The sequence below is a fragment of the Epargyreus clarus genome, unplaced genomic scaffold (genome assembly GCF_041222505.1).
Source record: "Epargyreus clarus isolate Ecla_fem2 unplaced genomic scaffold, WU_Ecla_fem_2.2 ptg000011l, whole genome shotgun sequence".
NCBI classification, from domain to species: domain Eukaryota; kingdom Metazoa; phylum Arthropoda; class Insecta; order Lepidoptera; family Hesperiidae; genus Epargyreus; species Epargyreus clarus.
The window spans coordinates 4,847,245-4,863,885 of record NW_027332219.1 but is presented as its reverse complement, the minus strand read 5'-3'; the positions used below and the strand labels follow the sequence as shown (position 1 = coordinate 4,863,885).

At 32.6% G+C, this 16,641-nt stretch overlaps 1 protein-coding gene across 4 annotated transcripts in view; it reads left to right on the top strand.

The window, feature by feature from the left end:
* Window positions 1-13,993, top strand: part of LOC140745850 (irregular chiasm C-roughest protein) — a 132,065-nt gene extending 118,072 nt beyond the window's left edge. The window contains exons 10-20 of one of the 4 annotated variants that reach the window (XM_073077778.1): window positions 375-508; window positions 1,078-1,201; window positions 1,652-1,797; window positions 2,282-2,435; window positions 2,808-3,043; window positions 3,419-3,577; window positions 3,988-4,085; window positions 4,764-4,915; window positions 6,726-6,827; window positions 8,586-8,678; window positions 13,534-13,993. In XM_073077778.1, the coding sequence (XP_072933879.1) occupies window positions 375-508; window positions 1,078-1,201; window positions 1,652-1,797; window positions 2,282-2,435; window positions 2,808-3,043; window positions 3,419-3,577; window positions 3,988-4,085; window positions 4,764-4,915; window positions 6,726-6,827; window positions 8,586-8,678; window positions 13,534-13,571 (1,436 nt within the window). In that variant the 3' untranslated portion in view covers window positions 13,572-13,993. Of the gene's footprint in view, window positions 1-374; window positions 509-1,074; window positions 1,202-1,651; window positions 1,798-2,281; window positions 2,436-2,807; window positions 3,044-3,418; window positions 3,578-3,987; window positions 4,086-4,763; window positions 4,916-6,725; window positions 6,828-8,585; window positions 8,701-13,533 lie in introns of all 4 variants that reach the window. The other 3 variants (XM_073077779.1, XM_073077777.1, XM_073077776.1) reach the window with 3 other exon arrangements.
* The last annotated feature ends 2,648 nt before the right edge of the window (window positions 13,994-16,641 follow it).

Here is a 16,641-nt window from a genome sequence, read left to right as displayed (position 1 = left end):
CACAACTTAAGGTGGACTTCTGTGGGTCGCGTTCGATATGTGAAGCACACCACGCTAGCCGTTAGTCAGCTGTCACAATATCGAACCTTATGGAAATGTATGGCACCGCTTCTGAATTCCGTGCGTTGATCGCAGAAGTGTGGCTCTTGGAAGCTTAACTTTAGACGGCGATAGTGAATTTCATGAACGTGTGGCTGCATTCTTGAATTGTGTTCGATAGTGCGAATATTAACCTAAACTAATAAAACCATATACCATATAGGTGACATTATGATACACTACAATGAGAGGCGAAAAGATGAAGTTTGTTGATGTAGTAGTGATTACTTCATTATAGTCTTAAAATAATATGTAATGTTAATCTTCGTATGTAGATCCACCAACATTTAGAAGCCGACCACAGAACATAGAAGCGGCTGTGGGTGATGACGTCACCCTGAAGTGTGACGTAGACAGCCAACCACCATCCAAGATCCGTTGGTTGTTCCACGAACCAGGTCGCATCGGGGTAAGTGACTACCATGATACAATTTAGCATTTTTATCATTTAAACTACTGCTAAACATTAATTTAAATTCTTTTATTGTATGCTAGGCCATTTAAAATATAAGCCACTTGGTATACTTTGTTTTATTTCATAAGTGAGAATAAGCTTATCATACAATTTCTTAACATATATAGTATACAATTGTCTATATTACTATAACTTGTTTTGCCATCGTCATCATTTCTTTTACTATTCTCAAGCTTGAATGTCATTATCGAATATTTTGATTTATGTCTTCATCCATTCGCCTTTTAAGGGCCTCTGCTGTGTTAAGGTCTTCATTAATAGGCGTCATTACAATCATATGCCCTTCTGGTTTAAGCAGTTTATTTAGATCTATAATTTTAAGTCATCAGTCCTAAAGCTACCTACATAATTCTGCGCTCTGTGGTTCTTTTGCCTAGCACTTAACTGGTTAGCTAGTTTTTATGCTATTTGCTCATCACTTACCGCTAAGTTAACTAGCAATGGGTTTATAGTTGCTTCTAATTCAATTTAACCTTTATATGCGAACGTAATCCTTTTAGCAGGTTAAGGGAAAGGATTCGGACTTGAAGATGCGTGTTACACCTGACAACGCTGGTCGATACATTTGCAGAGCGTCCTTAGAAGGGTATCCAGAGATTGAGAGTGAAGCTACTATATTTATTAAAGGTTTGTGATAGAAATTATAAAGCTGTTTATACCACTTATCCTTTGCTTAAATTATTGACTTGGTAATATCTACTAAGTCCGTTTAATTTCAGTAATCCGTGACACTCTACCTTAGTATATGACTGACTCTTTTATAATCAGTAAATTAATATTGCAGTATTTTTCGCTCTCTTATTTTTATTGGACATGATATTAAAAATAATAAGCATGAAGAATTAGTTTCTGTTCTTAATTTATTATTTTATTTAATGGAATCTGTTTAGTTTTTCGTAAGGTTGTTTTTAGGATCTTTTTAAAGTTTTAATTTTGTTACATCCGGTCGGTTGATGTTATGTTCAAATAGTTAATTAATAATGTAGTAACATGAACGTTTTATGTATAAACATAATAAATACTAAATCTTAAGTAGAAATTGATTCAAATGTAGTAAAAATAAATATTTCATTTTAGGCCCACCAAAGATTCTCTCGAACAGAACGCAGTTCGGTTCAGAAGGGGAAAACGTTAGGATAGAATGCGTAGCGTTATCAGTTCCCAAGTCAGATGACGTCACATGGTACTTCGAAGGTCGGGAGATCAGCGTCATCAGGGATCCAGTGAGTATTTTTTTCATAATTCATAATTCATAATCTTTATTGCATCATGCAGTTATCACATACATATAAAGGTGTTACAAATTTTGATACAGTGGCATGAAACCCTGTAAGGGTGTAGCAATTTAAATTAATTATAATTAAACATACTAATTTACAAAACTTTAAAGAACAAACTATCATCTGACATCAAAATTTCTGAAACTGTTACTGTATATAAAATTTTAGATGGACTCAACTCCAAAGATCTTTGTGAAATTTCGTATCGAAGTTTTATTTAAATTTGGGGTTTTATTTTATTTTATTTTATTTTATGGGTGTTTGTGTATCCGAATTTTGCGTACATGACGCCCACGACACGAAATAGCGTAGGGCTGTGAGTGTAGAAAGCCACTAAGTATAATCAATTGATCAATCAATCAATCAGAACATAATATTATGTTCCTTTATTCTCTTATATGGATTCTTAATTCATTTCTATTTCCAGGATTACGCAACTCTTGTGGATGTGTTACCCGATGGGATAGTTAAAGCAAGTTTGGTTATAAGAGCCAGTCAGCCAAAACATTACGGCTTGTATAATTGTAGTGTTACTAATGAGAAGGGCAATGCTAATGCTGCGATAGTTCTTAAACCTTTGAGTAAGTGTTTTGTTTCTTCTTATTAGCTTACGTTATTAAAATATTTTTTTGGTTAAATTAATAAATCCTAGTATTTTTGTTATTTTATAAGTTTTTCTTTAGTTTTTAAATCGTTCTAACCTACTTCGTGAAGTGTAAAATGTGTGAATAGTCAATAGTTCTTTTTTTGGTTGAGATAATTATTTCTTGTATCCGTTTACTTCTAAATACGGTCATGTTTTTAGAAGTAATGTTCTCTACACATTAAAATCTTTACTTTGTATCAACATGTACATTCTACATATTTTAATTTTTTACTACTTTTCTCATGTGTTTACTTCAAAACTATAATTATATGTATGTTGTTAATTTGCAATAATATTTTTCTTTCAGAAACCTTGCCACTCTTCATAATTCTAATAGGAGTGACGTCAGGTATAATCATCTTCTCTGGCTTTGTGATTCTTCTAGTACTCTGTCACAGAAGAAGACGTAAGAAGAGTCAGCAAATTAATGAGAAACCTGACGTCACAGTTACCACGAGCGATATGTATAAAGAAAGTGATAGAAGTTCCAATATAAGCGATCTTAAATTACAATTACCACAGAGCGATGGTAGTTATGAACTGGTAAGGATTTTTGAAACTGTGATTTCTAAAATAACAATTACTCTTTGTGAAGTGGTGGGAGATATATTGACATTAGAAAAGAGTTCTATAAATAAAATACTTTCAATAAAAAAACAGTATTTAGATTTTATTGATTTGATGCGTTATCAAGCTATTATTATATTTGACAGATGAACCCATGCGTTTTATAACATATTTTACGAATTATTTCTCTCTCTCCCATCAATTGTTTCATACACATTATTGAAATGTTCTCAATTTAGCTTCCTTTTTTTTTTAATAACTGTTCTATTTTTATTATTATTTTGTTATAAACGTTAATAATTTTTTGCTTCCTTAATCACATGTTTTAATGTTCTCCATTATTTCTACCAGGAATACACAAGCTCTGATCGTTCCGACTCGAAGAACCCAGCAGGTTTGCCCTTAGCTGGGCCAGTGCCGCTGCCAAATATGCGACATGACGATCCCTTAATGCAATTCCGATATAGCAACGACTACTCCGACCCTACGTACAGTGACCCTTACTTTAAGGTTTGTTACATTTTTATACTTTTTACTCCCTTTGTCCCTTTGTCTTTGTTCTTTTGCTTTGTCCTGGTTACTAGTTACTATATAATTACTTGTACTAATTTCTTTTGAAATTACATTTTTTTTAATTAATACAGATTTTAAAGTCTATTTTTTACTTTGCCACCAGTTATTTTTTAATTTTGAAAATCTGTGTTTCAATTATGTTTAAGTTACCTATGTGTAACTTGATTTATTCGAGTTCTAAAATAGATAATTTTCTGTAATTTCCTGTACCACATTTTATTTATAAGTTATCTCTACTTTAACTTAAAAGTAGAACATGATTAAGCTTAGTTTAAGCTGTTATTTATCTTTATCTCTTAAGATTCGTTAAATCATTTTTTAAACATACATTTGTTTATATAATTTAGAATCCTGCGGGCTACGTGTACGACTATCCTCAGGGCTATGCACCCCCTCCACATCTAAGGGTGCAATCTCCAGTACAGTTGGATGTACCTACAAATAGGTAAAAGACAAATCTTAGCATTAATTTGACCTTCTTTGAACATTACCAATATCATCTAGTTTGTGGTCATCTAATTTGCTACAAAGACGAGAATTCTATTTCAGTGCACGTTTTTCACTCTTTAAAACAGGAAAATAGCTTGCCTGTTGTTTTATATAAAATTGCTCATTATAGTCTGAAATTATCATTAAAATTGTATCGATAATTTCTAACATCGACACGTATAAATATCGACAAAATATATTAAAATTATATTTGCCACTTTCATATAATACAACCACAGGACTGCAAGCTTTGAAAATGGCAGTTATTTGTCTAGTATATTTTGTATAGTCACGAAATAACTAGCACCTTTTACCCGACTGCACAGGTTAATGTTTTTAGATTTTTATGTTTTTTTTTATGTTTTTTTTTCTAAATTTTACAACTTGACATGATTGCACACCATTGTAATGGTAGAATGTACGAACTTCTATTGCTGTAACTATCTTTGTGTACTACATTCTTGCAATAAATAAATTTCATTTCATTTCATTTAGATTAATTTCTAATACGCACATGACTTTGAAAAGTGAAAGGTGCCTGGGATTTGAATCTCGGACCCCTCGATCAAGGCCGAGTTTCTTAACCACTAAGCTACACTGCTTTTATGTTCATGTACTGTACTTTTTTACACAGATCGCTACAAGGTTCATTGACCCGTAGCATCGACACAGCATCCACTCTGCCATTGTCAGCGGGCAATGTATCGCAGAGCAACTCTCTACAGAGGACCAAAGAAGATGAAACAGATGCCATCAATAACTTGGGGCTGCCTGTTGGTGGTGATGGTAAGAAATTGTATTTATTATCATTTCAAGGAATAAATAATCCGTCGGGCTTTAGAAGAAGAAAGCGTCATTTCGGGTTTGTATTTATTATCATTTGAAGGCAAATTTTTATTCATCGGGTTTAGGAAAAGACGGCGTCATTTCGGCTTTGTAGAGCGTTGTCTCTGTTACTCATAGCTAAGTGATAATTATTATTCTGTTTCTAATTTCTGTAATACTATTTGTGACAGAATCTGTGTTAATGTATATGTATACACAACATACAACAATGTTTATATGTGTGCCTTATTACAATTTCATTAAAAAAACATAAAAGAAAATTATTTTCATTACATTATTATTCATTTTTACTATAAAATAAATAGATTAAAATTCAGGAGTTGTTAACATATAATTTTTGATAAAAAATATATTATTTTATTAAATGACAAAAAAATGAAATTGCACTTCTGTTACTTTTGTAATGTAAAAACCATTTCGTTCCAAGCCCATTTATATGTCAGTTTTTCCTATAAAATATGACGTAATTGAAATATTTATTATTATGACATCCATTACTTTAAATTAAAATGGACAAATAAAAATATTCATAAATTTACATTAATAAAGCATGTCGTGGATTTTCATTTAGTTATAAGGGTAGTAGAAGAGCTTTTCTGCATTTTTGTTACAATATTAAAGTAGTTATTAAAGTGCATGTAGTCCTCCTGATAGTATATTGCTATTGCCGCCCATGGATATCTGTAATCAATCCCAGATAAGATTAAATTCCTACCTGAGGTCGACCATAGATTCGTTGCTACCCCTGAAGACTAAGTTGGAACGCCTCGGATAAGTATGTCTCCCTTACCAAACCCTTCATACCGGAACACAGCAGCGCCTAACACTGCCGTTATTAGGCAGAAATAGGTGTGGCGTCGATGCCTCCGGAGTCGAACCACAAAGGGCTCACCTTTTACTATATTTGAACTAGTCGACGTCACGTCAACCCCTTTACAAGATTTAGTATAATCACCTTCACTAGGTCACATAATCACATATTATGGTAAAACTCAGCCTATTAGGCCAAATCTGGGTGCAACCCTTTTTATGTCCCATTTGAGGCCAACCCGCTTCGAATTTCGAGTCGCTTAAACATCTCACGGCAAGATTTAAAGACTGCGACATATTTGTAATCTTATCTATCTACACTTTATTTTTATTACAAGTAGCAAAACATATTATAAGTCAACCTAATAGTAATATTAGTTACTTAATATGCTTTGCTACTGCTAGTAAAAAGAAAGTCAGCAGTACCTTTCGAGGAAGTAGGAATACTAATATCACGGACATGAAACGAAGGAAGTGTTATGTGTTATGCCGTATTGGCTTTCCAAACCGTCACAAATCAAACGTGTGGATAGATCATTTGTCTTGATTTGTGTAAGTGGTAGAACCCTTTGTGGTTCGACTTCGGCGGCACCACCGCCACACCTATTTCTGCTTCATAACAGCAGCACATTCTACTGTGACAGCAGTGTTAGGCGCTGCTGTGTTCCGTTTTGAAGGGTGTGGTAAGGAAGACAGACTTTTCCGAGGCGTTCCAGCTTAGTCCTCAGGGATAGCGGCGTATCTGTGGCTGGTCTCAGGTAAGGATATCTTATCCTATCTGAGGTTGATTACAGATGTCCATGTGCAGCAGTAGCCTTACCATCAGGTGGACGGCATGCTCGTCTACTACTCCTATACTATAAAAATGTTTTAATCAAGCTTTTGATGAAGAGAAACGTTTGTAGAGGTTTATAGTTTATAACAAAGGTTTAACTTTCAGCACCGTCGCCGATCTACGCACAGCCGGGGGTGAAAAACCACGGGGTTGATCTGCGGTACTCCGCTACGTACGGGAACCCGTATCTTCGGAACAGTTCTATTGGTGAGTTATAGTTACCAGTTGAAATTTTGAAAAAAAAAAACTTAAATTTGTGTTTTTTTTTTATTTGGAACGTGAAAAATACATTAATGCGATATTTTGAAAAAGAACTCGAAGTAAATGAATTTTGACATTGAGTTTTGAAATTTGAAATTTGAGAAAATAAATATTTTATTAAATTTAAATTTGGTTAGAAAAATAAATAAATATTGGAACTCTTTAAAAAAATTGTAAAAACAATTTGAACCGAATTGAATTTTAAAGGAACAGAATTTTGAAATTTAATATTTAACGGTGTAATTATCATATTACACAACACTTAAAAACTTTGCGCCGCTGGCATAGTAGCCAATTTATTATATTTTTATACGGCGGATTTAGTTTTCAAAATCATTAAATTATGGAAACGTAGCTCCTGATTTTAACTGTTTTAGGGGGAAAATAAAATAAATGTTCATTATTGGTCAAAATATAAGATTCGCATTTTAGCGAATAATTATCTTGTTACAGGATATCTCCGTAATTTTTGGACCGTTTTCGATAATCCTTATTTCTATGTGAGAGAGTATTTTCCCAAGATTGTTCCATATAAATATGGACCCCTAATGATTGGTTCGTTTTGGTTTATAAAACAGTTTTTGCAAATGTACTGCCTGTTTTTATTTGTGAAAATGCATTAAATAATTTCAATAAAACATTTAGCTATATGAATAGCTGGGTTTATATCAAAGGCATGTACCTAATTATTGACTGAAAATAGCTTAAATGCCTGAATCTTTGTCTAATATATTCTAGTGGGTGAAACTCGGCGTCTCTGTGGAAAGTCTGAGTTTGGAATCCCAATCGCACCTCAGATTTTTCCAAGTTATGTTTCCAAGTTATTTGAAATAAACTGTAACATACTTAAACGGAAACTTGAGTGAAGTGAGTGGGGGCCTGAGAGTTCGTTAGAAAAAAGTTTTCAGAGTTGTGTTAAGTTTACTAATGCGCACTTGGTGCGGTGCACTATGGCCTAACCCCTTTCACTCTGAGAGCAGAATTATGCCCAGCAGTGGAACAATAATGGATTGTTGAATACTATCTAGATTTAATATCCGCTATCCTTTGACCACTATGGTAGACTATGGCCTAATTTTTTCACATAAAAAAAATGGTCAGTAGTACGACAGAGATTTTTTCAATTTTTCCAGTACATTCAAAAGAAAAATATTAAAACTTTGCTTGTCTGTATATACTAGCTTCAAAAGTGTTGAATAACTATCGATTTGTTTTTATGTAATTAATTAATTACGTTTGTTTTGTCTAATCGGACTGATGTTTGACTATGCCTGATAATTTTTGTTATCAACTATTTTAAAATCATTTCACAAAAAAAATATTTTTTTAAATTAGAATGAATCTCGAAATTACTCGGAAGTATAAGTGTGTTATTTTGTATACGACACGATACCAGGACGATACGATTACGATATACGAGTTAATATTATAAATATGATTTAAAATTGTTACGATTTTCCTTTCTGGAAAACAGCGTTGCTTAAACATTTTTCTATTCCTACTATTTTAATAAAATCCTTTTATTTTAACATATGATGTGTCATTGGATTCGTCTGAGAAACATGGACTATAATTTTAAGAAGTCGAATTTTTATTTTTATAATTATTACTACTTCATTATAGTGACTCCATTCCTTACCATTTTGTTCAGCACGTTTGTTTGTATAAGTTAATTATCTGTTTTTGTTTTTTTTTTATGAACAGGCTACGGTAACCAAGTCCATACAGCCAAGCCGGCGTCGACACCAGCGCCCCCACCATACTCCGCAATCCGGAGTTCCGTCGTCATACCACCAGGTATATAGCAGCCTCTATATAGGTAAATAGATTGTTACCGTCATATTGCAATTTGCATGGGTAACTAATCGTTTGAATTAATGAGCTACCAAGAGTTATGTACTCCTGATAAGGTTTACAGATCTTTAACTATGCATGATGAAAAAAAAGTAAGTAGTTAATTTTTGTTAATAAGAATTGTTTTTTAGCTTTTATATTAGTAATTCTGTTTTTTTTTCTAGGTATATAAGGATAACATTATTAAATCACTGCAAATAGTTATAAGTATTTTTACTTTTTTTGGTAAAACTTTATTTACTATTTATACTAATCCGCATTGGAATAGAGTCGTAGAGTATGCTCAAGGACTTCCCCACTTAAAATTGCAGGCAACTTTCATAAATCTTAATATTTCATCGTATATTACCAGATATATGTACCAGTAATTGGCTTAGCGAGTAATAGCATGTTATTTTTCACACATTAATAAAATTGAAGCATGTCTAACAATATTCCTTCATATACTAGTTTTGAAAAATATTATTCGTGCCAACATTTTTCAGCACTAGTGCTTCGTTAAAACGAGGCAAAGGCATTTTCCATAGAGCCAGATTTAACCCTAAATATTTACGCGTAAAAGGGTCAAACGTATCCACTACAAATTAACCGCGGGCCACTAAAATGGTTGAATTCGTGAATGGGTGCCTAAATTGCTGCTGCGCTCAAAAAGTGCATGTAAAAAGGAATTTTCGTCCTACAGCTTAATGGGTAAAGGATTCGTTTTAACTGGAACTAGGGATGTGAACGAGTGCAATCGATTATTAATAATCGACTTTACTTTTTCAAAATAAATCAAATAATAAAAAAATATTGTCCTAAATAAAATCGATTTTTTTAACAGAATTAAAAAAAAAGACGTTGTGACGCATACCTACTACGATAATAATAAACGCCTTCTACACTCACAGCCCCACACTAGGATGGAATCCCACGACACAGGGACTGTGTCGTGGGTGCCATAGACACACACATAGACAAATACACAAACACCCAGATCCAGAAACAGAAATCTAAATTCATTATTTAGACATCTGTCTGGCCGGGGATCGAACCCGGGACCCTTTGCGCGTCAGACCGGTATGATGGCCGCTCCGCGACGCGGGTCGTCAATCGGGAATTAAAAACTGGCCGGCGAAAAAAACGGTCGTTAATAGTTCCTGTAATTACATACTCCCTGAAACAAAATGTTGTTAGTTGTTATTGTTACCTAATACTCCATTTGTTAAAAAAAGCGTATTAAAATCGATCGCTCTCCCGAGATTAAATACCAAAATTCTCATGTTTTTGAAATAATCCATCTGATAAAAAATAACCCTATTGAAATCGATTATTATACAAAAAATAATCGATTATTATTTGTCCTCCCTAACCGAAACAAGCCACAGACGGTTAAAAGAGAATTATGAAAATGAAAATAGATTAAAATGTACGTGAAGTAGTTTCGAGCCCTGTTGATGAGGTCTCTTGTTTTCGAAAAGATAACATTACAAAATGGTTTTGAATTTCAAAAGCGTGCCTAAAAGGATGACTTTGAAAGTTTGAGGTTAAAGTCAAACGATATTGATATTAAATATTGCATCGAATCATAATAAAATTTATTGTATAATATCTAGGAGTATACAATTAAAGGGTATGGAAGGGTATGATGGACTTTATTTCTCAAAAAATGATTTTTTAATATACGTACTATTAAGGTCAGCATTTTGAACAAATATGCGCCCGATGGGATCAAATAGGAGTAAAGAAACGAATTACATATGTAAAATTACTCACATGTAAATAAACAATTGTAATGTTAAACATTATGAACAAAAACATTATATCGCAGACCTCTTATACAGGTCTGTGCTTTATATTTTACATTTTTTTGTAGAGGGTAATCTTTCGTCGAACTTAGGTATGTGTCTTATTCTTTGACACACCTTGCAGCTTAAGCGGCTTAAAGGATTTTAACATAGTAATATTTGGTAATAGGAGGCGCCTTTGGATTTATCTAAACTGTGTGAGAGACGTAGGCTCTAGTTTAAAACCCTTTAGGGCTCGTACACAAAACTGCGATGCGACGCGACGCGAATTCGCAACGCAGAAAATTGCGACACGAATTTCTACGATGCGATATCGTGCGGCATAGTGTCTCCCAGGGTGACCATTCTTCCGACAACCGTCAACCGTATGGAACGTATTTTGAAAATTAGGTCGTGACACGGATCGTAAAAAGAAGTGTGCACTTTTGTTTTTGCTTAGAAGATACAGGAAAGAGTATCTAACAAAGAAGATTTTGAGTTCACCATTTATCATATATCATTTATTTTATATTTAGTTTCCCAAAGAGTTCCGTTCCTCAATCAGTAATATGAAAAGTCAACGTCGTAGTTGTCATTTTTTACATTAAAGTATACGTCTTCCCACCCAACAAATACAGGTCTGTGTATCTTCCCCACACGCTGTCTCAAAACGAACTAAAAATGGCGTCAACAAGTGTGACGAAACATCGCAGGAATGCGCTATGCGAATTAATTCGCAAGTTTTTGCGATGCGTCGAGGGAGCTCGCAGATTTTTACGATGCGACGTCGCATCGCAGTTTTGTGTACGAGCCCTTACATAGAATACTTAAAAATCACTAAGAATTTTACAAACATTATATAAACAGAAATTCACCGAAGACTGCCAGACACCAAAATACTACCTGTTTATTTCTCAGACCGAAATTTGTAGCTGTTTAAAAAGTCTGATCCTAGTGGCTACTGGCATGGCAAAATTAACGAAAAGTGTACATGTGTTCTGACGTAGGGCAAACTCCTTTGTGAAAAAATTCCGGCGCCTACAAAGGAATGGAGTTTGGGTATACCGGGGAATTATTGGGAATATCGTCAAAATGTAATGGTCTGAATAGCAGGTACACACTACGTTGCGTTAAAATTAAAATGTATTTTATTCTGAAATTTTATTTAAAAATATATTTTTTTTATCGCGTAGTTTAATTCATTTTTATAAAAATATTTTTTACATTATTTTAAAATATGTTTTATTATTTAAAATTTTTATAATTATATTACGGTGAGTAATTCGACACACTTTTCATTAATATAATTTAATAATCCACCAATATGTATTAAACTACACAGCTTTGGTAAAATATTGTCTAATAACATAAATTTTAAATTCTGCTAAAATGTCTTGTGTCTAATTAGGAGATTTAAAAGAAATTAAAATAATTGCTAAAGCACATGATTCACATACCTACCTCTACTATGTAGGACGTAGGTATTACAGGACTATGGTGGTTGAACAAGCCTTTATACAAAAATTCCAGCTTCTACATATAAAGGAGACAAAGAACTGTTGGTTACCGTAGAGGCAGAATATTGGCAATATTTTCAAAGGTGAAAATATAATTTCTGTTAATTCATTTCATGTAATTTTCGCAATTGTTAATAACTATTCTGATTAATCGAATTAATGTTACTGCTCTAAAAGCATGCCGTAGACCTCAGTCTATGGCACGCTGTGCAAATATATGGCACATTAATGGTAGTAGAACCCTTTGTGGTTCCGTAACAGTAGTATAAAGCCCTGCTGTGTTCTGGTTTGAAGGGAGATGTACTTTTCCGAGGCGTTCTAGCTTAGTCGTCAGGAGTAGTGGACCATCTGTGGCCTCAGGTAGGAATATCTAATCTTATCTAGAGTTGATTACAGATGTCCATGGGCGGCAGTAGCCACTTACCATCAGGTGGACTGCATGCTCGTCTGCTACTCCTATATTATAAAAACACATACATACGCTCGAAAAACATTACGATCCGAAGTCGGGTATAAAAACATTACCTAACTAAAAAAATACACCTAAATATTCAAACAGCCTAACCTAGAAACCTACCATTAGATTTAGTATTTTTTTAACGATCTGTGTTATTATAACAAAAATGTTGTATAAGCCTATTCAGGCTTGAATAGTTTCGAGTAAATCATACAATACATTTTCCAGTATAATTAGGGAACGGAATATTTAGTTAGATACTACAATAGAATAAAATACAAAAGAATAATTCTCATTAATGATTTTATCGTAAAAACTCGTTAGCTTGAATGTAAATAAGGATAATAACAAAAAAATCTAGGTCAAACTAGAATCGAGTTGTGACCACCACGCTGGTGTGACTTTCTACAAGTCCCGGGTTCAAATCCCGGATTTAAACCCGGGACTAATAATGTAGACTATTAAAGTAATTATTAACTATTAAAGTAATTAATGAAAAATAATTATTTATGAATCAAATTAATTTTATTTTTATTATCAAATTAGTTTGATTAATAAATAATTATTTTTCATTAATTTTAATGTTTGATGGTCTTAAAGTAACCTACATTTCAAAGGCTTCTTCACAAATATCTTAATTTTCAAATTTGTGAAGTAGATATTGTAATCGGCACTTCGTCAGCGAATTATGCCAATTAAAACTCTTACTTAAGAAATGCTGTGCTCTGGTATAAAAGATTTTTGACACAATTATACGAAGCATTTCACCTTAATCTTTAAGGGTATTAGTAGCTGACCTAAGTGTGACTTTAACCCTATCTGGGTTTGATTATAGATGTCCGACGGCAGTTGTGTTACATAGACTGCAGTTCCTTTGGTACTTTTGGAAAGTATAAAAATAGTCATTATTTTTAGCTTTGTCTAATGTTCTGTAATTACAACTAGTTGTATTACTTAACGGGTTATTCACAAAACTCTACAATACTACCGGTCTACACAAAATGACATGTCATTTGCCTCAATTTCGAGCACATTTTTCAAACGGGTTTTTGTTACAGGTAATGGAAACCAGCCAGCCCAGGCCACCCACGTGTAACCACGTGATTATAATTACGAAAATTGTATAAAACATGTATCTTGGACTTTTCTTTTACGACGTTTGTATAAAATCCTATCGCAGTTAATAAGTTATACTCCGCCCACTATTATTACATTTAATTATTATATCTATTCTGTAATTAATATTGTTCTGTATTCAAAAATACAGAATAGACAGTAATTAATAATTAAATGTAATAATGCTAAATTATTACATTTAATTATTAATTACTGTCTATTCTGTATTTTTGAGAGTAAAGGCAAATGAAATAATACGTTATTTTATTTATTTAGTCACGTTCATGATTTATCTAAATAAGAGAGTGTAATAATACCATAAAATGCCGGATATTTTTGGCCAGTAAAATAGAATTTAAGAAAATAAATTAACATTGATTTTATTATTTTTTATATTATTTTCAATGTAATGTGAAATTATCTACATATATGATTTTTACGGTTAATTGTATAAAAATATAAATGTAAAAAATAAACAATGAATACAATAATATCCATCATCTATTCTGTATTCGATTTATTGCAATTTTTACACCACTATCTATTATATTACATAAGATGTGAAATAGACAAAATTTTAGTGGGTGGAGTATTACATTGTTTGAATTTTAAGATTTACGAGAAGAATTGACTAAATATCCAGATTTTTATGATGATAAGGTGTTAATATATCTACCTTATAACAACAGTACCTATACCTTGATTTATATTCCGTCAAGTTATACTGTGGCATATATTGATTTATACTTTAGGCTTTCTCCAGGAGTGGGAAGAGACCGGTGCCCAACAGTGGGCAAAAAATGTATTCGAAATCAAGTATAAAGGACTATTGACTGACAGTTTGATGAGATAAGATTTTATCAAAGTCGTATGTGTAATATACTATGTTCCTAATTCTACGACTGAAGTGTATATAGTTAGGGTAAGTACACATGTCTGTACAGAAATGTAAGGGTCTGTACACACGACTCCTTGTAACGAATAAGATAAAGTATCTTTTGTAAAGTAAATTGTTATGTTAGCTTTGAATGGAATAAAAAATGTTTTGATCAAAATCTAAAAAAAAAGCTTTAGTATTGAATGTATTCGATTATGAATATTTTATATATCGAATAATAAATATTGTAATACGAATAATTACAAATTATGTGTCTAAAGGAAAATGTTTGCTCAATAATCGAAAAGAAATGGATAAAATCGATTTTAAGATATGTATTCCAATATCATGTTTAGAGTTAATAGAATATTTACTATTAGATAATTATACAGACTGACAGAAGATATTTTGTAAAGTTTATCGAAAATTATCGATTATTATAATAATTATTGGTATGACCGAATAGTTGTATTGAGAAACGCATTTCAAATCTGTTTAATGAAATTACGTTATAAAAATAGATTTTAGATAGCATGAATAAAATGATCAATAATGAAGAAAAAACATGGCTGTTATGGCCGGCAGATGTGAAACATCAAAATTGATGGTTAAATAACAAAATTATCATGAAACTAAGCCATTATTTGTTTTAAATAATATGGAGTCAAATACATAAAAAGTTGTTGAATTCTTAGTAAAAATATCAGTGCGCACTCACACAAAGAAGCAATGAAGTATCCACAGGCATTGAACGTATCAGACACGTGTCGTTAGACAAAATTATTCAATGCATTATTTTGACAGGCCCGAAAGATAATACTCTTTGTCTGCCACGGCACGTGTCTGACACGCTTTATGTCTGTATTGTGAAACTTTCGGGCACGTCGAATGTCCATGACGGCATACGGAAGCGTCATGCCATTTGCCGTCACGGCATACGAATCTTACTTCAAAGGCGTCAATAGATGTTTCACATCAAAAATAATTTCTGTGATAATTTTTCATAGTATCATCAAGATTGCATTTCTTGATCATGAAAAACAATATTACAAACAAAATCGATTTGACCGTATCGATTCATTTAATCGATTTGTGAAGCATTTGTATAATTGAGTGTGTTTTATTTATCACAATAGAATTAGGAATTGTTTTTTAAATAAAAAAATATGTTTTTAATTTAAAAATTATAAAACTTTATTCAACTGAACATTTTTTATTACAAAAACAATTCTTAAATATTTTCTTGTAATAGCCAGTATTGTTTTATATGTTTAAAAAAGTATAAATATAAAAAAATATCGGCATGATAGTGTTTTCGTTCTTGCATGCGAATAAGTTGCCATTTTATTGTTCTCAGAATAAACCTTTGACTTCTGAAATGATTTTTATTTTACCCAACAATATTGCGAATAAAGTTTTAGTATATTTTTTAGAGAGAAATTTTGAATAAAGTAGAATCTTTCGTGTTTTGAATGCACAAACAGCCAACATTCCTATTTGTTATACGTTTTATATAGCTGAAGGTGGTAGAACTCTTTGTGGTTCACCATATCTATTTCTATCTCATGACTGCAGTTTTAAGCGCTGCTGTGTTCTGGTTTGAATTGTGTGGTAAGGGAGACAAATTTATTCAAGGCATTTTTACTTAATACCTCAGGTAGGACTGACATCTTTTCTGGGGTTGATTAAAAATGACCATGCGGTAGTGGCTAGTCACCATCAGCTGGACTGCATACTCATTTGCCCCTTTTATAATATAAAAATAACGATCTCAGATAGGATTGGGGACTAACTTCAAATCAGTCACAAACGTGTTACTACTCTTAACTAAGTTAGAATGTCTCATGCCTTACCATAAAAATCTGTGATTCTGTTTATAATTTGAAAAACTGCACGCGGGCGTTCTCGCAAGCGGAACTTGTCTTGATATAAAACTTACGAAGGTTTAGAAAAACTACAAAATGAGTTTTTGATGGCCGCTAATGATAGCGAGCTGGAATTGCTTGCTCTACTCGGAAGTACTCGTTATTACTCGGTAATAGTTGGAGACTCCATTTTTGTTTATAAGTAAGTAGTGTCTGAGGATGTCTTAAAAATTGAATAAGTTGCGGGAAAGAACTGTTTTGATTAAGTGAATATTAAGAATCATCATCAACCCATTACTGTCGCACTG